Here is a 22,428-nt window from a genome sequence, read left to right as displayed (position 1 = left end):
AAGTGGATTTTCTTTGCAGAGAAGACTAGAATAATGTCAATATACTGCTGGAGATTATGTTTTAATCTGTCTTGTGTGCTGTCACAAAATATGTTTTAATCAGTGGTAAGGTGTGTCTGGTCAGTTGCTCTGTCACATACTCATATGTTTTCATCTGTTATGGTGCTCTGGCACCAGATTTTGCTCTATAGCATGGTGTGAATGATGTTCAAAATCAGTGGCCTGGCTGTGCCTTTGAATCTGTGATGGCATGTGTGCCTTTGATCCTAGCAGTTTGGCATGGAATCTGGGGAAGCCTGTTGAATCCTGAATATGTTGTGTGTTACAGGATTTTGCTTGCTTGCTGGTCGTATGAGTAAATGTAACTGGTTGTGAGTTTGTTCTTGTTTCTTTGGTAATTACATTGATTTCGGCTAAGCATGTCTTATTTGTAATTCAGCATCCTGTTATACTGCATACTAGTGGTGCATAATTGTTTCAGTCACCATCATGTCAATTTATGTATTGTAATTCTCAAGTGTTGAGCCTTGTGTTAAATCACTTTATTCCATTCGATAATTTACTGTCATTGAATGTGGGGTGATTATGTTGAATGACATTAGCCTAATAGCCCTAGTGGCATGGTGAGGTTATTCAGTAAAGTCAGTTTAATTGCTTAATTGATGGCACTGAAGGCCTAGGTGTAAAACACACAGCCCGCCACTGGTGGTACCAAATCATTACATAATATGAATGAATGAAAACTTTTATTTAAAATGGACACCACAGCTACATTGGACCAGTCACTGGACAGACCAGATGTGGTGTTTGTGTGTTTATAGCACAAGTGCTAGTTTTCAACACCAGTTCATTGAGGCTTTTCTAAAAGATAATAAAATGAACAGTATAAATTAATACAGAATTCAAAAGTTATCAAAAGTTATCATCAACAACAAAACCAGTCCGTGTCTACATATGTGAACACTTGCTTTGATTTCAGCCATACTTTGAGTCCTCTATTGAAGACGTGGCATTGGACTCCAGTTTTAAGCCAGTAGGCAGAGTTCCATAAGTTTGCCCCTTTAACGGAGAAGGCAGACTGTCCAAACAAACTCTTGCACATGGGAACAGTACAGTCACCATTAAAAATTCTAACGTGAAATCTTGAATAGGCTACTGGGTTCTCTTGACATTGAGCAGACTATTTGTATGTGTGTGCTTGTGCACATGCCTCCATTTGAGAACTGATTATGGTCTAGTGTGAATGGAGGCTATTGCAACTCTATTTCACTGTGAAGCACTTTATAGGAAATAAAATAAATTGCATCAGCAAGCCTTTATAGAGTAACTAAACACATGGGCATTTTGCTGCCCAAGTCGTGGATATTTTCACCTTGCTGCACACTCAATCAGTGACATCAAGAGTACCTCCTTTTTTTTCTAGACACAGAGTACCTCCAAAGAGGCACTCTGACATCACCATGTGGGGCAGGGCAGGGTGAAAACATCAACCACTATGGCAGCAAAATTAGCATGTTGAGATTAAAGGGGAACTGCCCATTTTCAGAATTCCAACATGTAATTTCTATGGTCTGAGAGTCCAAACATATTAGTGAATATGATCCAAAGACTAGAGTGCTAAAACTCACATTTGTGATGTCATCAGGTATAAAGTCTGAAGCTACTCCATATAGACAATTAATTGGAGAGATGGTAAATGTGACGGTGCACCCAGAGGAAGGTTTTGAGTGTATGGGTAAATCTGCTGTTTCAGAGCTATGAACACTATATACAACAAAGCGTGTTTGTGTATATAAAAAGAAAAGCGCTAAAAGTCTCCCATTCACTGTCAATGGAGCAGCTCCATAATTTATACCTGATGACATCACAAGTTTGCGTCTTATTCTGCATTCTATTCGAAGTCGGAGGTCGGAAGCTCCCAGTTGGAATTACAACCGAGTGGCTGGTTTATGAACAAAATACATGCTTCTTAGACACTTCTAATGTGGCTGCCACATTGAAATTACGTCAGTTCAACTAATGGAGACTTTGACAGACAAATTGAAGTCATAAAGATTCAATATGAAATGCATGAATATGTCACTGATGAGGAGCACCAAGCAACCCTGCCAGGTTGATGGTACTACCTGGAATTACGACATCGAGGGTCATTCCATTGCACTTTTCCTAGTAGGAGGTTGGATTTCTCCTACTTCCCAGTTCCCACTCAAAGGAATGCACCAGTAATTCTGAAATCCAAATTGGGTGCTTCCAACCTTCGACTTTGAATGGAACATGGGGGTTACTTCTCTCTGGTGTCTGGCTTTGGGAGAGAGTAGCCTGTGTTCACAAATATTGATTGAACTTTCCTTGACTATAAAGGCCTGAATAGACAAACATGTTGGTGCTTTTAATGTTCATAATGAACTAGCCATGTAATAAAGGCTTTTTAATTGCTTTCCTCGATTTTGTCCAAAGAGCACCTTCGACTTGAAGATCACAATAATACTGAACTCTTTAGCCTTCTCCCTTTCCTTTTTGAATTCCTTATTTGGGTGATGTTCTTCTTAAAAAATATGAGCATAGCATCTCAATGCCTTCACCCTTAATGTGAACACGGCATACCTGAATATACCTTTGTATATATTATGCCTATTCTAAATGTCATTACGCTAATGTATTTAATACTCAAATTTGTGTTTTATTGGGTCCAGTGTTCACACTGATGATTTGATGGATGAGTCAAAGAATGTGGTGAATATCACAAAAGATGAATAGAAATCTGCTTTTATTTACAAAATGTAATAAAATTCTTTATACATAATCTCTCTAAAGAGGTACAGTATGACCACACATGCAACTTGGCAAGTTTCTCATTGTTGAGGTGCAGCAATGAATTAAAAGAAAGAGGAAATCAAATAAATAAATACAAAGGGACCAAATGTAATGATTATATGGTAACATACTAGGGTCTGTATCAGGTTGCAGTTGGGTGAAGATATTCCCAAATTCACATGCATCTTATCTGAAAAAAAGTAAACAGATGAGTCTGTTCAACTTAACAAAGGCCTACGTGATTCTTATTCTAATTGAAAGTGAAAACAAAAAAAGTCATATTCATACAAGAGACTAGATGATTTTTTCCTAGCTTTTTTTCCCTCAACGAACAATTCACCAGATCATTTTCTGTGTACGCACACAGACAAAAGGCATATTAAAACCATAATACGATATAGTGTGCTATCGTTTACGAAAAATGCTTAACAGAAATTCACAACTGTGGATATTGTTTTGAAAATCGGACTATAGCTTCTGAATGTGTTGTTGACTGCACTGGATGCTCACTTAAACAAATGGGATACGCTAACTTGTAAATTGGCGTCACCCTCCTAAACAAGTTCCTTTTCTTTTAATATATATATGTCTGGCATTATGGCACCATGGGTTTAAAAAGCTGACTTGATCTTGATAAAAATGTATCTTCCTTTAAAATCCTGGCAGTTGTGACAAATGTGATCTCATTGTAGTTGATTCAAAACAAAGCATCTATGGTAATTGAATATAAAGACGACTAGCCTATTTACTACCTGTATTTGTAATTATGCTACTTGTCCATCCAGAAGAATAAATTGCAACTAAGCAGTTCCAACATAATCAATAGTTTCAAATGATCTACATTTCCTGAATAAGAAATAAAATATTGTCTGCATTGATCCTACCCTATTGATCAAGGTTTTCCCTAAACATGATACTGAAAATAGCCTTAAAGTAAAAATAAGTATGTGACATTACTACACTGAATATATATTTCAACTAAACATTTCACCACAAAAAAACATGTTTGGAAAGAATTTAAATTACTTCTTACTAAGCAACTCTAGGATGATTTGATTTTGATTGCCAACCATGGCTCTTTTCGCTCTTCAAAATAAAAAATGAAGCTTCCCCACACATAAAATACAACAGTTTGTCAAGTTTTCTCAAGTAACAATGTTTGTACTTAGTTCCCAATGTTCGTTGTTTTTGTTTTGTTCGTTTTTTTTTAGTTTTTCCAAGTGAATTCAAATCGAGTTGCATTGCCATGACGCTGAAGGCTCCATAAGGCACAAAAAAAAGAGGCATATCCCATTATCAAAGCCATTATCTCCCAGATGTCAAGTCCTGTTGCGTCCTCATCCCCATTGTTGCGACAGGCCACAGTCCTACAGAGAGCTTCCCTTATGCCTGCACGTCTGCAAAACAGCTCTGCCCCAAGTGTCTTATAACTGGACCAAATCCCCACATCCCCACTAGTTTGAAAGAAAATTCCTGCAATCACTTTGAATTGGGTGTATATTACAGATGATCAGAAATAACCTAAAATTAAGCTTGTTAACTTAAGTTATGCAATGATGTAGTTATCAAAGAAGTAAACAGACCTTTTCTGCATAAGGAAACCTTTGACTGCGTACAACATCGTTTCCATGGGCATAATGAATAAACAAGGCTGCACAGACAGTGAAATTAAATTATTTATCTTTTTTCAACTAATTTACAGGTTCTTATTTATAAAATACTAAAAAATATGGAGGGGGGGGGGGGGCATTAATATATTATTTATTCAATATGTTAAGGGAAAATAATACAAGTATAGGTAGCACCGGTTAGTTTACTTCCTCTTTTGGGCAGAGATGTTTTGACAGTGGAACGTCGTCCAACTCTCTGCGTAGGAGTGTGGTGACAGGCGTGACCACCCCAGCGGGAGCAGTAGTGACAGTAAGGGTCCAGGTTGATGGCAGCCGAGTCTCTGGCCTCTGGGATGCCTGCCTGGCCGTAGCGTGTGTGTGTTTACACAGAGCAACTGTGCTGGCTTCCAGACACACCGGTGGAAAAGGAAAGAGGCCATATCTGTGAAAGCCAACAGACACACAGAATATGGCACATACAGTAGGCATTTTTTTTCTCTTTTCAATTTAGGACGGAATATATTTTCATCGACTCATCAACTGCTACTAGAACTTGACATGTCAAGACATCACTGAATCCTTCAGGATGAATAACCACACAAGTCTGTCTTAAAGAACCAGTACAATGGTGTTAATTCAGTCTGAAAAGAGCTTACTGTGGAATGTTAACGTTAGGAGTGTCAGTTTTTCAGCTTCAGATGTATTGTTTGTTATCGCCTGGTGGAGATCGTGTAACCAGTCTGGTGTGTGTGTCTGTCTGTCCGCAGCTAATCTCGCAAATGACAAGGCCGATTTGGATGAAACCTCACACATAGGCTGATAGCAGGAAAAAATATCATAATGTTTTTTAGAAATATATATAAGAACAAAAAACCTGCTTGTCTATATGACGAGATACAATTCACAATAAACAGACACATTTACTCCACCAGGCATGTGTCAATGGAAAGATGTACTGTAAGGATGCCAAGAACAAATGCAATGAAAAGGACTGTGATGTATAGAGCCATGACTGCATGGAATTCCTTACCACCTGCACTAACTAGGGTTGAAGAAAAACAGACATTTAAAAAACACCTTAAGAATCATATAAGAAAGAATGGTACCGTCAGTTAAGTCAGTGGTTCCCAAAGTCGGGGTCGCATCGCGACCCAAAGGTGGGCCGCGAGCAGCCACGGATGGGCCGCGAGATGATTTAAAAAAAATAAAATAAAATAAAAAAAAACATTTTTTTTATTTTTTAGTCAGGCCACTGAACTTAGAAGCAGGCCAGGACGCCTGTACCCGTTCCGCAACTGTAAGTTACTTCCGGGGTAGGCCTGATTGGCCCCGACAGGCACGTGACGCGGCAAACTCAGGACGCCTGTACCCGTTCCGCAACTGTAAGTTACTTCCGGGGTAGGACTGATTGGCCCCGACAGGCACGTGACGCGCCTAAACTTAACCGTTCTAACCTTAACCAACTCCGAAACAATGCCTAACCTTAACCTTAACCTTAACCATGCCTAACCTTAACCGGCGAAAGAATACACGTTAAAAAAAAAATCACGTTAAAATTTTTTTTTTTGATGGGATTCGAACTCGTCAAGAACGGACCGCAGGACCGCAGGACCGCTGCTCTGCCAGGTGAGCTGAAGCGCAGAATGAAAATCATGGCGGATTAGGGCGGTGACATAATTCCGCAAGCTCTGCCGCTCCGCTCCGCGGAGCGTGCCGCGCGGCAGAGAAAGTTGCGCGTCACGTGCCTGTCGGGGCCAATCAGGCCTACCCCGGAAGTAACTTACAGTTGCGGAACAGTTATAGGCGGCCAGCCTAGTGTTTCTAGTTGTATTCTAAAATTCTATTCTATTGTATTCTAAAATGTGACTATATGGTTTTATATTAACTTAATAAATAAACAAAAACGAAAAATCTACTTATTTCAACGAACATTTCAAACTAAATAACAGATTATGCACATAAAACGCTGAAAACAACCGAAGCAACAATAGTATTTTAATGAGGCTATTATTATTATCATTATTATTTTGCAACAAGTTAGCCCTCTCATAAATAGCACATATAAATGAATAACTAACTTGAACTAACTTAATAGGATTGAAGTGATATTTGGCTTAAAAAATCGGTCGCCTGGCAAAAAAAAAAAAAGCCAGACAATGTGCATTGGGCCGCGGCTCTCTGACGCCTTATTTTCTGGGCCCCGGCCTGAAAAGTTTTGGAACCCCTGAGTTAAGTAAACATAGTGGGTGATTGAGAAGATGGGTATGTGTGATTGGTGAACTTAGATATTATATTATATCTTTCAAATTGGTCAACGACAAGTATTTAATTTTAATTAATTTCCATCCTTGTCCATTGAAATAGATATTCAGTGGTGCGGCTAAGTGGCGCAGTGGGCAAGGCGCTCGCCACTAATGCAGGAGATGCTGGGTTCGAGCCCAGTTCTCGGCATTGCTACCAGCTTGGCTGGTTGTTCATACTAATACAATTGGCAGTATTAGGGGGTGGGAAGCTGGTGGGTGGGGATCGGACGTTGTGGACAGCGACTCTTACAGGTCGGTTGGTGCGCCTGCACAGCAGAATCAGGAAGCAACAAGGGCGGCGTGACCCTCCCACGCAGACCCTCGCCGCTAAGAGATCGCGCTGTGCAGGTGAAAAGATGCGACAGCTGCCTCCTCGTGTACCGGAGGGGACACGTGATGCAAGGCTTGGTCCACATTGCAGCCGACCTGTGGGAGGCATGGCCTAACAGCGTTCGAGACAGGGGAGGGTAGACAATATGAAATTGGGATGGGAGAAAAAGTAGATAAAAAAAATATATATATAGATATTCAGTATGAAGTTACACCTTTTGAACGCAAGAGGACGATAATACACAAGTTCACTGCTCAGAGCCTCTGGTAAATCAGCTCTCTGGCCCCTGTTTACAACATGGACATGTCATAGTGAACCTATTATCGTTGCTATATATGCATTAAAAACATGTATGCCTTAATTTCCATAATTGTCTATAAAAATAAGCCCTGCCCTCTTTGTGAGCTGTCAATGAATTTGGACTACTACTTTCATTGGTCTAGGTTAACCATACTACATAATGCTAAGTGTGTAATAGTGTGACAGTGTAATAGTTTGTAAGTTTATAATAGTGTAATACTGTGTAATAGTGTTTAATGGTGTAATACTGTGTAATAGTGTAACGATGTGTAATAGTGTGTGATAGTGTAATAGTGTGCTACTGTAATAGCATAATACTGTGTAATAGTGTGCTAGTGTAATAGGAATAGTGCAGGGCATTGGTCTATGTCTATGCTGTCAGCTGTTCTTGGTAGGCTAGTGACCTGTCAACATAGTTGGGCTTTTTTTTCCCCTTTCCCGCAGACAGTGGATTATCTCTGCGTATGTTGTGCACGTGTCTTCGGATACCGGTAATTATGATGAATGGTAATGAATGGTGTCTGCATTTGTTAAATATTGTAGATGTGTTTGTTTGCTCTGTGAGATATAAGTAATGTGTGGCTGCCGCCTGGGGGAGATTTGAGCTCTACTGAGTGCACCTTTCTAATTATAAGTAGTGTTTTAGGTCACCCTCTCTGAGCACAGCAATCTCTCAGTATGTTGAGGGGGCGTGGCCTTCTGTTAATTGAAAGGAGATGTCAAGTCAGTATCCGATTCCTAATCCATGAAGCTTTCAAATGTAAACAAATTTGTGGGACCAGTGTAATCGGTTGCTATGGGAGATTAACATTGGCTAACCTGTGAGCAGGTGATAAAATTGTCACAGTTGATGTGGCTGTTTTTGGACCAATACAATTAACTAAATTGTAACAAACTAGTTTGATTATTTGTTTGTCGACTAGCTAGATTTACATCTACATCTACTCATCTGACAGACTGACTGGTGGGCCAATCAGGGTAACCCAAGTAGATTCTAGAATCTCTTCAGGGAAGGTTGGATATCTGAAACGGTTTGATTCTGTTGATATCCAAGAGGATAGAGATCAAAGGGCTTTTGCTCATCACTTTCACATTAACATACCTTCTGTAAAATAAAAACACGATTTTCATTGTACTGAATCTTTAAGATCTAAAAGTATTATGTAAGCTAGAATGCTGCTGTATACATTTCTAGTTAACCCTTTCAGTTTTTTATTTATTTAATCTTTTTACTCAGAATTGTATGATTAGAATGTTCACTTTTCAAAATTATAATCTCATATGTTGACATTGTACACTTGAAATGTTTTTTAGGCATGTAGGCTACTTTCAGGTGATGTAGGATTATAATTTCAACCTGCATGCTGACTGTTCTGAATATTTCAAAAGGGACTTGTATGATAATTTTTCTGAAGTCTTCAGTAATTAAAGTGTGACACTGACAATCAAAAGAACATGGTAAGGAAGCACACTGTGGCTGTTGTATGAAAACCTTGCAACTCCATTTTTGTGCAATTATTTTTCATTGAAAGTGAACACAGTCTTGTGTGCGCTGTGTTCCAGGAAGCATGAAACTTGCATGAAGAACCCATTGTTAAAAAAAATGCATAATTCGAATCTTTTCATTTTAAGGTGTGAGTATTTTGGAAAGTTTGGCATTCTAGAATCTGGGTATTTCAGAACTAATAGGTTTCGATGAGTGGTGGCCGTTGTGACAACATCGTCATTAGAAAGTTTGATTATAGGCCGTTTTCATCCAACAGCTGCGATACGCTCAAAGAGAAGCCGGTTACCAGGACAACTGGCAACGAAAGACATACCCATTTAGATCTTAACACTCTCTGTTCCATACACATTGTAGCCTTCCCGGTACGTGGCGAAATTCTGGGTGTTTGCTGGAGGGGCGGGTTTAAAGTTTTGGGCATTCTTTGCCAGTTTCAGTCTTTTCGTTTCTTGCCGTGACTTATAGCAGAACTCTATCAAAGCCACGGTCATAGCCAGCCCTAGCCCTCCAACCAGAATATAGAACACTCCAGCCACGTTGCTCAGGCTTAGAGCACTCGTCTTGTCCTGGGGGAGGTAGAGAACATGGGTAAGCATTTCTTATTAGAAATTGGACAGCATCCTAACAATATCTACTCCAACCTCACCGTAAAATGTTCTAGATGCAAATCACATTCTAAAGTAGACAACAGTCCCCCATACAGACACACACACATATATATATATATATATATATATATATATATATATATATATATATATATATATATGACTAGGAGGTTACCTGTTGTTTCTACAAATTAAAAGGCAGTGAATCCCTTGGAGACACGCTTAGCTAATGAGGTACCGGTTTGAACTTAAGGTAAATTGAGGTTGACTTGTTTAAAAGTCGAAAGCTGGGAGCAACTTAGTTCTTCAATGGTGTTTCAATGGTTCCTCAACTGCAGAGGAGAGCCGACTCTCTGGTAGTTTGTACACTAACAACTGGATTGGTGAATGTAGAGAGAAAGGCTCTGTCTGACTAAGCCGTGGTCTCTATACGAGTCCATCCCTAAAGGAAGGTGGTCTGAGTCGTACAGGTCCAAATATTAAGCCCTGCCTTTGTAATTCTCACCCACATCACACTGCATCTTACACTTTCATTCAGAGTGGCAAGCGGTGGAAAGTGAATTGAACCATTTTGCTGCTAAAAGCCAAGCCTCAGTATTGACAGTAAAGTACAAGAGACCCAACGCATTCCTCTGGGATTCTTGAACTACCACAGTGGGTTAAGTGACAGGCTTATTAACTGCTGTAACATTGTCCATTGTGCAACAAATTCTCCATATTATGGCTTCAAACATGATCATTAAATACCATTTGACAACTATGACCAGATGGAATTGAAATATCAGTTTGGAGTCCGTCATAATGAGGAAGTTATGTGTCATCAGTTCATTTCAATGGATTGCATATACTGTACTACATTTACACAAAAATGTAAAATAAAATATTAATTGAGGTTTAGTCAACAAAATAGCAGTATAATGGTTACAATTCTAAGGTTCAACCTTTCATAATTTTATGGCATGTATGAATACAAAAAATATTTTATAATCATGCTGCATCTATTTCAGTCTAAAATAGCAAACTGTCTGGGTGGAAATGAAATAATGTTTAAAATCATGTAATGAATCATGAGCATAATATAAATAAATTAGGCTATGTGTGAGACAAGAGTAATCCTATTGTTTAATACTTTGTAATTCCTATTGTTTTGCAGATGTTTTTCTGAAGGGCAGATAAACAAATGTTCAGATAGGCCTACATGGTAGTATTTGGTATGTTATAGAGAATGTATGCTTTGGATGTTTGCATATGAACGGTTAAAGAGATGCCTTGAAATGTTGAACTTTAGCTGGTTCTTTTTCTTCACCAGACTCTTGTCACACTGGAAGAAAGTTTCTACATGTATCCCTCAGTTGCCATAAAATGGCATGTTAGCATTTGCCATTGAAACCAAGAGGTACGACTAGCTGCATATATTTGCAACTAGCTGTGCCCTTTGGTTTCAATGTGGAATTCTAACAAACCATTTAAGAGCAACTAAAGGACATGTAGGTAAATCCCCCCAGTGTGACATGTGTCCAGTGAAGCAAAAACAACAGGTAGAATTTCAAAATGTCAAGGTATCGCTTTAAGTCAAAATGCAATTGCAATCAGTATAGACAGACCTGCAGCGACTGACCTTACTTCCAGAGTCCTTGGTTCCACATTCACCCTTATCGTACCACCATTTGTTTTTCAGCTTGTCTAAGATGCCTTGTTCACTCAGTTTCAATACTGCAAGGTTTACAGGAGTTCTTCACGTGGGAAATAACATAAATAACATCATATTATGTTATTTTATGTTATTGAACTTTTTAACTACTTTGTACTTTACAAAATGATAAAGAGTAGGGTCCTGGCCAACAGATCACAGATAGCTGTGACCCATACTACCCTAGCATGCCAGGCCCTGTCTATAGACGGTTTCAACTTGACAACATAAACATTCTTCATGGACCCAAGTTAATTTCCTGTTGCAGTGTTCGCTAATACAATAGCTGACAGGAAATAAACATGGAGTTCAAGCTGTTCCCTAACACAATTCCCGCTGAAACCATCTATATCGCTTTGAGTAATCGGCACACACTGATCAAAACATTGAAAGGATTTGAACTTGCAGAATAAGAAGCTGCTGCATAGTTTTATACAATAAAAAAGAGGTGCATTTGCTATGGGCAGCTTTTTTGTAAATATTTAGCAAGGTGGATCTAACAGGAACCCTTTCTTGACTAACAGACAAACAAAAGCCAGCAGTTGAGTTGAATTATCGTTGTGAGTGTAGACATATCTCACAAAATCCCCCCATTCATACACATGCGACCGCAAAGCACCACTCTAAAAAGGACTCTGATGTCGCTGGTGCAAATCAATCAAGAAAGCAAGAATATCTGCTCCTGTATAGAAATGGTGGAGTGCTATTGGATTATCAGTCTGTTTGGAGATTACATTTTTCTCACTTTCTCTGCAGCAGCGTGTTCAGTGTATGACTCACTCGTTACCAGACACATAACAGGTGCTGCTTTCACAGGTACAGCTAGATTTAGATGGTGTCCCTAGAGACACAGTGTAGTTGGGAGCGTTTTGTTTTTAAGACATTATGCTTCGCTTGACTGCTAGATTTTCTTTCAGAAAAAGATCAGTGTTTGTAATCTGACGTAAATATATTGTATTCACCACTGAATTTTTTTCTATGATAACATTAAACGTGAATTATATATATATATATATATTTTAATAATTCATAGCAACAAGGAGGGGGTTGTCATGCATTATCTTATGTGGATTCACCGTAGCTGTAGTTATAGCTAGTGGTTTTCCCTTCACCCTCAGCTTCTCACGGAGAAGTGATTTATGGATATTACAATAATCCATGTTCGTTTAAAAACAATCACTATTAAGCGTGTGAACAACAAGTGTCACACCTTTCACCCTACTCGCAGAACTGGACAGGTTATGGTTAGGGTTAGAGTTAGGGTTAGGGTAACCCTAACCCCAACCCCAACCCTAATTTAAGAAATGGTTAAAATCCTGAAAATGAACAAATATTCGGTATGTATGGTGAGGACTGAAGTTAATAATGATATTCATGAAAGAAAATTGGAACAATACATGAAAAATACATGTTTTTACTGAGATCGCCGTTTCGGTCACTAGGGAGACAGGTAGTGGGTTTTTTGAAGGTTGCATCATAATCAGTCATAATTGAAACCTTCAGACCAAGAACCATAAGTAATTTTTATATATTTGTATTATTATAATTTTTTGGGGGGATAGCCCATGTACTGTATGTGGACCCCAAGCCCTATGTACTTACTCACCAATGATGTTGTTGATTGGTAGAGTCCTTTCTCAGCACTATCCATGCTGTTCTTCATACAAACTACGGATAATTGGCAACAAACCAATGCAAACTCAATGGGGTCGAGCCCCTGTCTGCACAAGCTGACTGAGGCTCACTGGAATCTACTTTGTGTGCACTGTGGAGTACATTTCAATCAGTCAGCTTGTGCAGACAGGGGCTCGACCCCATTGAGTTTGCATTCATTTGTGGGTAAGATAAGATAGGATAAGATGTTCCTTTATTAATCCCCTTGGGGAAATGCAGGGGAGGCACAGGCATGGTAATATAAAATTACATAAAATATATGAGAATAAAAAATAACAGATAAAAAGAAAGTAAAAATATGAATACAAAAATAAAAGTGAGGTCTGGTCAGGTCAGGTCAGCCAGACAGGTGAGACATATGTATACTCTATCATATATGTATGTACAGCCCCCCTGCTATGATATACAGATTCTATGTACAAATATATATAACTAACCTAAGTCTACTCTGTACAATGTGTGTGTGTGTGTGTGGTGAGTCTGTTGGCGTCTCTTGAGTTGATGTCACCCCCCCCCCCCCAAAAATACCACGGCGAAAAAAAGGATGCTGGCTACTATCGAGATTCTAGAGCCATTATGAGCAATGGCTTAGATTGTGCTGAGAAGAGAGTCTAGCATCATGATTGGTAAGTAAGAAATAGGGCTCAGGGTCTAAAAATTACAACTATCCCTTTAACATCTTTAGATAATTAGGTTTAAAACTAATGTCCATCTGAAAACGGTAGGGCCGTGCTACAACCCAGGTTTTACAAATAAGTACAAGAGTTCTTACTGATGCTATAAGCCATCTTCGGCACCACCACTGAATAATATTTGTATACAAACTAAAAACCTCCAAAACCACGTCTTGGCTAAGGCAGGCTGAGATTGGTCCATAAGACCCTGACGTGTTAGGAGCCCACACCCCCACACACTCTGCTCAGCCCTCCAACATCATTCTAGCACATAAATTCAGTCCAGGCACGAGTGCCAGCAAGGCCAAATTAGTATGAACACGTGTTCTTATTGGTAAAACCTGGGCACAACCCTACCATTTTACTTCATTTCGAACTCGAGTTCTTACTGATGCTGGGCGGATTGTTGCTGCTGCTGCCAGAAAGGTGGATGGTTCCAACCTCGGAGATCAGGTCTCGGGGCTGTATGTTACCTTATTTCACGGGCCGCACTATTGCAGTCCTACACCACGGTTCCATCTTATTCTTCTCCCAATCATTAATTTGGGTTCTGGTTTTATCGGGACACTTTTGTTGAGCTGCAAGTTCCAAATCTTCCATCATTTGAATGCCTTGCAGCTAGGTGCCAAACCCCTGAACCCCTCCTAATAATTTCCATCTACAGACCCCCCAAGGCCAAGTCAACCTTCATACCTGACTTCTCAAACCTCTTCTCAACCCTGTGCCCCACCTTCTCCAAACTTCTCCTTGGTGACTTTAACATTCATACCCCATTGGATGTCGACTTCCTTAACCTTCTGGACTGCCTTCCGCTTATTCAACATGTAAAAGGACCAACACATAAGCACGGACACACCCTTGATCTCACCATCACTGGAGATGTTACTGTTGCTAACACCCAGGTTCTAGAGCTCTGCATCGCTGACCACCAGGTGGTACTGGTGGAAACCATTATTCCTCCGCCAGCTTCTTGAACCAAGCGCTCCATAACTTTCCGCAAGATCAAGGACATTGACTGCGACATGTTCTCGTCTACCCTTTCCTCTACCCTGTCTGAGCCGGACACTGCCCTTTCACTTGAAGAGCAAGTCCACCACTACAACAACACTCTGCATCCTGGCCTGGACAGGTTTGCCCCCCAAAAAACACGTCTGATATACTTCCATTGTTCAGCCCCTTGGTATACAGCCCAGCTCAGAGCACTAAAATCAGAGGGCTGGAAGATTGAACGCAGGCTCCGGTGAACTGGACTAACGGTCCATCAGCTGTCGTACCGACAACATCAGATCGCATACTCATCCGCACTGAGGGGTGAATTCACAAAGGGATTGCGTGGCTTTTTATGACGCTATGCCGGCGCAAATAGCTCTGAAACACAAAGGATTCACAAAGGAAGCGCAACGGGCAGGGGCGGACCTAGCACATTTGGCGCCCTAGGCAAGCTTAACCACTGCACCCCCCCAGAAGGCTCATTTCCCCTTATGTTCGATTTTTTTTAAATGTGAAAATATTGGTTGCAGATATACCCAGAGGAGGGCGCAAAAACTGTGTTAATTTTTTTTTTAAAGTAATTCAATTATTATATATTCTTTTTGCTGGGTGCAGGTTTTGGCGCCCTCCTCTGGGTGGCGCTCTAGGCAACCACCTATGTCGCCTATAGGAAGCTCCGCCCCTGGCAACGGGTGAAATGCGGTGGTAACTGTGTTGCCCCCAGCATTGCGTCGGTGGCATTTACGGGGATTTAAATGAGGTAATATGGGCGGAACATGTGCCCCTTTCTATGCAAATGAGCCTCGTCAAAAAACACTCCCAATTCACAAAGGTCGGCGCTAATTGCACAGCGCAATTAAAGTAACGCTATTTACGCCTTGAGAGATTTGGTGGTAACTAAGCGCATTTATAAAGTGGTGTCATTGCCAGCCTCTCATGTTGTCGGCTTCCCCAATGTTGTCGGCGCTATTGATTGATTGATTTTGTAATGAGATTTGGATTTTGCATCATGCTGCAATTCTTATTTGTGTTATTCATTGCTCTTGCTGCTTGTTTTATTATGTCTTCATTATGTAAAGTACTTTGAACTGCAATCCTTTTATGAAAGGTGCTATATAAATAAAGATTATTATTATTATCATTGACTGCACTCGCGTTCCAATTGTACCACCAAGCGAAAACTAACATGTTTTTAGAACACCAGTAATATAATAATGTGGTTATTATAATTCCCTGGGTCTGTGCACGACTACAGACTACATCTTTAGGAACAGCAGTCTATACAGAATGATGAAAGACATGGATGACAAATGTTTGTGCTGTAATATTCATTGCAAAATGTGTGGGAAAATAATGTGTTTTTGTGTAGGTGATGGCAGCTAACAACTCCAGCTCCTGTGCGTAATCCCAACGTTGGGGCTCGGGCTCACATCAGAACGTGCAGTGATCTAGCGCACATTTGGCTTTAATGCCTGGATCGTACAGTATCGGTGGGGAAATGCTATAGTCCCCCCAAAGCACATAATAATAATAATAATAATAATAATAATAATAATAATAATAATAATAATAATAATAATAATAATAATAATAATACATTGCATTTATAAAGCGCTTCTCAGGAACCCGAAGTCGCTGACATTAGGTGGGGAAAACAGAGAAAACAAAGAAACAAAAGGAACATAAGACCACGGGGAAACAGGGAAAACAGCATGATATACAGACAACATAAGGCCACAGTAACAAAGATCACAACAGGTTGGAGGGGGGGGGGGGGGGGGGGGGGTTAAGGTTGGGGAAGGTTGAAGGCTAGGGCGAACAGGTGGGTTTTGAGGCGGGATTTGAAGGTGGAGAGTGTGGGGGAGTCTCTGATGGTCGGAGGGAGGGAGTTCCAGAGTCGAGGTGCAGTGCATGAGAAGGAGGCCAGTGAGGAGGGAGTTGCAATAGTCAAGGCGGGAGGAGATGAAAGTGTGTATGAGGGATTCAGCGGCGGGGGGGGGAGAGGCAGTGGCGAATTTTGGCAATGTTGCGGAGGTGGAATTAAGAGGTTTTTACAATGGAGCGGACATGGGGGTCAAATGAGAGGGTGGGGTCAAGGTTGCGGACTAGGGGGGAGGGGGTGATGGTAGAATCATTGATGGAGAGTGTGATGGGTCCGGATCTACTGAGGGTGGTTTTGGTGCCGATGATGAAGAGTTCCGTCATGTCACTGTTTAATTTGAGGAGGTTATGAGTCATCCAGGTTTGAAGGTCGGTGATGCAGGATTCAATGTGACTGAGGGGTGGGTTGTGAGGGGATTGTGTGCTGATGTATATTTGGGTGTCATCAGCGTAGCAGTGGAAGTTGAGGTTGTATTTGCGAATGATGTGACCGAGGGGGAGAATGTAGCAGATGAAGAGCAGGGGGCCGAGGACTGAGCCTTGGCGGACCCCCTGTGTGACTGAGGAGTGGGAAGAAGTGTGGCCGGAGAGGGAGATCACATCACTCCTTTGGGTGCTCGCCTCGGTTAGGTAATAATCACAATAAAGAGAATATAACCAACACTAATTTCGTCAGGTCCACGAGGAGTAGACGCTGGAAACACGGTCAATGAAAAGTGTATTAGTATATGATATATATAGAGTATATGATAATGTGGGTTCTATTCTGTTAACTAACTCTTAACATTAAATACAAGTTTATCACTGGCAGAGTGCCTAACTTCGGTCTAAAGATTCAGCACCATGGACAGGTCTGCTCAAAATAATTTATTTGGGGATGCAAAAGATAGTGACAAAAACAAAGGATGCAATGTGTCATGAAAATACTAATTAAGCAAGCTCTATACATTACGAAATAAACTAAATACAATACGAAATAAACTAAATACAAATGGTGAAAAATACTGTTATGTAAGATGAATAGATCTGTAGGCCTGGGCTACAAAAAAGAAAAAAATTAATTCAACCTGTGATAAAACTGACTAGATCTGCTTCACGCTGCGTAGGGGCTCGCAGCTCGATAACCATTTATAGGCAGTTTGTGTTTTAATAAAATCATGGAACATAATTGTTTATCCAGCAGTAGGCTATTATGAGCAAACACAATTGATTAGATTGGACATTTTGATTAATTATACCAAGCGGAGAACTGAGAAATTCGGCACTACTGATAAATTAAGTTATTTCAGAACACTGCCTATTGAATAACATGACAAATGAGTGCGAGTGAAAAAAGCAATGAGTGCTTGAGAGGTTATTTACCTAACTAAAAATGCTTCAAATATTTGCATGAATAGAACAATTATGATTGATTATGTATGTCATCATGCAGCACAAGCACAATACAACGAAAATAAGTTTGGCATCTAACCCATTATTATTTATTAGTGCTGTCAGGTCCTATTTTCTTGAGTTTTTGGCGGAAGGACACCATCTTTTCAGGCCTTATTTGGAAGACTTACCACTACCATCACACCAAGTATTAGTCCGCAGGTCTTAGAGGAACTCTATAAAAGCCCCCCTTGACGGCGCGCCAAGTTTTTTGGTATATTTCCCCAGAGCGGTCAGTCAAGGAATACATTTCTCCGGGGATTCAACGCGCGTTTGAGCATTTCGAAACGACCGTGTAAGTTGTGTTTATACTAATTTGTTGGACTTATTATAGCATTCGTTAACGTTTATGACCGTCTATAGTGTTTTTGAGATGTTTTTCCAGATATTCTGGTCATATTTTCCACTCAAAAAGCTTGTTTTGAAAAGTACCGGTGTGTACAAAAGTTTTCAGCCAGGCTACCATGCATTAGCTGTGCGAGCTAATGCGTGACTAACGTGAACACAATTGACGTATTTATTTCGCAAATGCAGTGTTTTCAAATAGCCACATTGCTGTATTTAGTGTATTCATTACTGGGTCATATTCGTATATATATAACATATTTCATTTTATCAACCTAGAATTGACAACAAGTATTGCTGTCACACCAGAAAAAAATAAATATCCGTTTCACGTTATAACGTGATAACTTCTTGTTATAACATAAAGGTTTCACGTTATAGCCACGCTACTACCCTACCCAGGAAAGATGGTTCTGGAGCGGCAGAGAGTATGGAGGAAGACAAGGCTCTATGAAGAGAATGGGGTAAGTTTGAAGAACATTTTTAACACACACATGAAAGTTTTATAATTACCATCACAATATGTAAAACAATTTTTTTTATCTAATCTAGTTTCATTAATTAATTCATAACTTTTGAACAATATATGCTATTTCTAATCTGTCAGCTGTTCTATATTGCCGACATTCCATTCATTACACATACATCTGGAATAAGCAAGGAAAGTGCTTGAAAATAAAAAAAATGCTTCCAAGTTTAATTTCAACAAGTTCAAGTGCAACTACATATGAACCATAATAATAAAAATTATGATGATTTTATATCATCGGAAAGCCTTAGTTGTTTCAAAGTTGTACTTTGAAATACCCAGTAACTAATAATCTATCACAAACCAATGCAAGTTCATGTTCATGGATTTCCTAAATGGACCAGAGGATCCCAGAGCGTTTAATCTAATTAATCGCATTTTAATCACATAACCATTTTAGGCCTGATATTCTATATTCTATAATCATATTTCAAATGGCATGTGTCCTGATGGCAGAATTCAGTACTGTATCTACAAAACCTTCTGTTTAAGTAACAGACACAGTATTTCTGACACTGGGAATACATTCCCTGAGATCCATAGATGTCCCTAGAACAAGATACCAAGAACATGCAAATGGACCATATTAAAAAAAAGTCTGTAACTGTGTATTCTACGTTCTTATGGAATGAATGAGATTAAAAAAATATTTAAAATTTTTTAAGTTAATTTCATAACGCGATCATTTGCTATGTAATTAATTAATGTAATTAACGCGATAAACTGACAGCCCTATTATTTATTTATCCCAAATGAACATTCCGACACCCGTCTGCAGGCAGTCTGCCCTGTGCACGTCACAATACATTAACTCATTCTGGGCCAACACCGCCCTCTGCTGATGGCCCTTCCGTACCAACGCTATATCCAATGGAGAATAGGACTTATTTGCAAGTACTTAAAACATATAAAATATAATAGCAATAGATCTAAATAACACAGTGATCGTCAATGAGTTGCTTCCAGTCAACATGCACGAAACAGATAATTTTTTCATACATACATTTCCATTTTATACCGTGATGAATATCAATATATTTCTAGAGCGTTCTGTCTCATCTCAATAAACTCCAGCAAATCGAGCTTAAATGTATTTCCTTAGAAATCGTGCCATTTGTCACTTGATTTATGAATCGTTTTCAAATAAATGCTAGATTATCGATATTATATGTGTCCTTATGCACGAAGAGAAGCAGGGTCTGAAAATCGCTTCTCCATACTTTGGTCGGCGCGAACCTCACACACACACACACACACACACACACACACAGACGCTCCGATGGCGGTGATAGGAACATCTGATTACCCCAAGATATGTAACATAAAGGCCTTACCTCACATCTGATGTCATGCAAAAAGATTAATCCAATTCCTGATCGCCAGTCCAAATATTGATCGCGTTTATTGATCCAACTTTATATGCACAGTCCCAGCCAATCCAATCCAATGATGTGCAATACCATCCAGGAGACGATAGGTGGCGGTATTTGCCCTTTGCGAGCTCAGACCCATTCCCAATGATATCGCTAATGGATAATGGATCCATGGATCCATGGATAATGGATATCGCTAATAAAAGAAATAACGATTAAAACCCGACTATACTCGTGATTGGCACGGAAGCGATGGCGAGTTAACCTGACTATACTCGTGGTTGGCACGGAATGGGTTGACAGCCCTCTATTATAATCACATTTAACATTTTAACCATTTTATGAGCAATGAAATTCGTTAGATTAGACATTTGAAAACGGTCTTGAATGGCCAAAACATGTCTGGAGATTATAGCTTGCTAACGTTACCAATTAAACTTTTCTTAACCTGAAAGTCGTGCTGATCAGCAGTAATGCAACGTCATGATTGTCGATTGATGGTAGTATCGATAAACAGACACATTTGTTTATGTAGGCTATATTAAGTAGCACATATAAATGACGAACTAACTTAGTTAATTAATAACTAACATATTAAATAGCATGGTAATAATACGTAGGTTATTGATCAATGAATGTATTGATAAATTCATTTATATTACAAACGATACACCAGTAGAAGTCATGTTATTTCCTCATTGTGAACTTGCTGCACGATTGTCGCTCGAAAATCCCATGCTGTGTGGGTTCTCTCATTCATAACAATGGAAGCAATAACATTCTATCGGATTCGGTCGCCTGGCAAAAATCCCCCGCCGTGTGCATTGGATTTAAGAGCTTCCCTCTCCCTCATTTCGGGTTTATTTTTCCCTCTTCCTGATATCTGCCAACAGCGCTGCAGGTGCAAACTGCTCCGCTAGCCAACTGCGCTGGAGCAAATCAGGAGCAAATTGCACACCTATGGGCATGTTTGCGCTAGTATTATCATCCGCGCAATATCCTTAGTGAATGGCTCGCAAAGACGGAGCAGATACCGTGCGCTAATCGTGCGCAATTAAGGGTGCTATTAGCGCTGCGCAATCCATTCTTTGTGATTTCGCCCCTGAGAGCCGCTAGGGCCTCCTACTATTCAACCCTTATTGAGTCCGGCTACTTAAACCCAAAACTTCTGTTTTCTACCATCAACCAGATACTCAAGCCCAGGGACTCATCTACCAAAATCCCCTCTACTGTTGAATGCAACAGCAATTCAACTGGCCCCTCCACCCGACACTGCCCCTCACGATGGCCCTACCTTAGGATGCTTTGCTGAGGTCACTCAAGCCGAGCTATCCACCATAGTTCTCTAAATGAACTCTTCCACCAGCTCCCTGGATCCCCTCCCAACATCACTATTGAAAATGTGCCTTCCAGCCACTGCCCCACCATGACCCAAATAATAAACCGCTCACTGTTCACCGGTGAAGTTCCACCCCCACCCTCAAACTAGCAGCTATAAAATCAGTGCTAAAAAAGCACAACTTGGATCCAGACATCCTCTCCAACTACCGCCCCATCTCAAACCTGCCCTTCCTGGCAAAGGTTCTGGAAAAGGTTGTCATCCTACAGCTGCATGACCACCTCCAGTCCCACCATCTCTATGAGATTTTCCAGTCTGGGTTTAGACGCTCCCACAGCACAGACTGCCCTGGTCAGGGTCCTAAATGACCTACTCATGGCGGCTGACTCCGGTTCCTCCAGCTTACTGATCCTGCTTGACACGGTGGACCATCGCACTCTGTGTCAGCGCCTCCGGGAGGTGGGAGTTACAGGGATGGCTCTCGACTTCTTCCACTCCTACCTCTCGGGGAGGCAGGAATATGTAATGCCGGGGAACCTCACCTCCAGCACAAGATGTGTTACCTCCGGTGTCACCCCTGGGGCCCCTGCTTTTTTTAATCTACATGCTCCCCCTTGGTAACATACTCGGAAGCCACAACATTGAGTTCCATGACACCCAAATGTACCTCCAAACCTCCACTGACTCACACCTGGCTCTCACCCGGTCTACCAGTTGCCTTGACGACATCCGCCACTGGATGAGTAGTAATTCCCTGCAGCTAAATGGCAGTAAGACCGAAGCCATCCTCATCGGCACCCCCCATCAAACCAAACAGGCCGGTATCACCCATATCACCATTGACAACCACTCCATCCCCCTCTCCTCACTTGTCACCAGCCTGGGTGTAAAGTTGGACTCATCAGTCATTCGATACACACGTAAAAATGGTCTGTCAAACCTCCTACCACCTGAGGAACATCTCCAAACTCAGACCTTCACTCTCCCAGTCTTACTGGGAAAAACTGGTCCATGCCTTTGTCAGTTCCTGCA

At 40.5% G+C, this 22,428-nt stretch overlaps 1 protein-coding gene across 2 annotated transcripts in view; it reads right to left on the bottom strand.

Moving 5' to 3' along the window:
• Positions 1-9,182: 9,182 nt before the first annotated feature.
• Positions 9,183-22,428, bottom strand: part of gria3a (glutamate receptor, ionotropic, AMPA 3a) — a gene marked incomplete at both ends in the record, with an annotated part of 399,585 nt that continues 386,339 nt past the window's right edge. The window contains 2 exons of one of the 2 annotated variants that reach the window (XM_084320883.1): positions 9,183-9,428; positions 11,089-11,203. In XM_084320883.1, the coding sequence (XP_084177009.1) occupies positions 9,183-9,428; positions 11,089-11,203 (361 nt within the window). The remainder of the gene's footprint in view (positions 9,429-11,088; positions 11,204-22,428) is intronic. The other variant, XM_084320884.1, reaches the window with a different exon arrangement.

This window comes from Notolepis coatsorum, assembly GCF_963971535.1.
Source record: "Notolepis coatsorum genome assembly, chromosome: 8".
Classification (NCBI taxonomy): Eukaryota; Metazoa; Chordata; class Actinopteri; order Aulopiformes; family Paralepididae; genus Notolepis; species Notolepis coatsorum.
The sequence above is the reverse complement of the archived record's forward strand: the minus strand, read 5'-3'. Positions and strand labels throughout refer to the sequence as shown.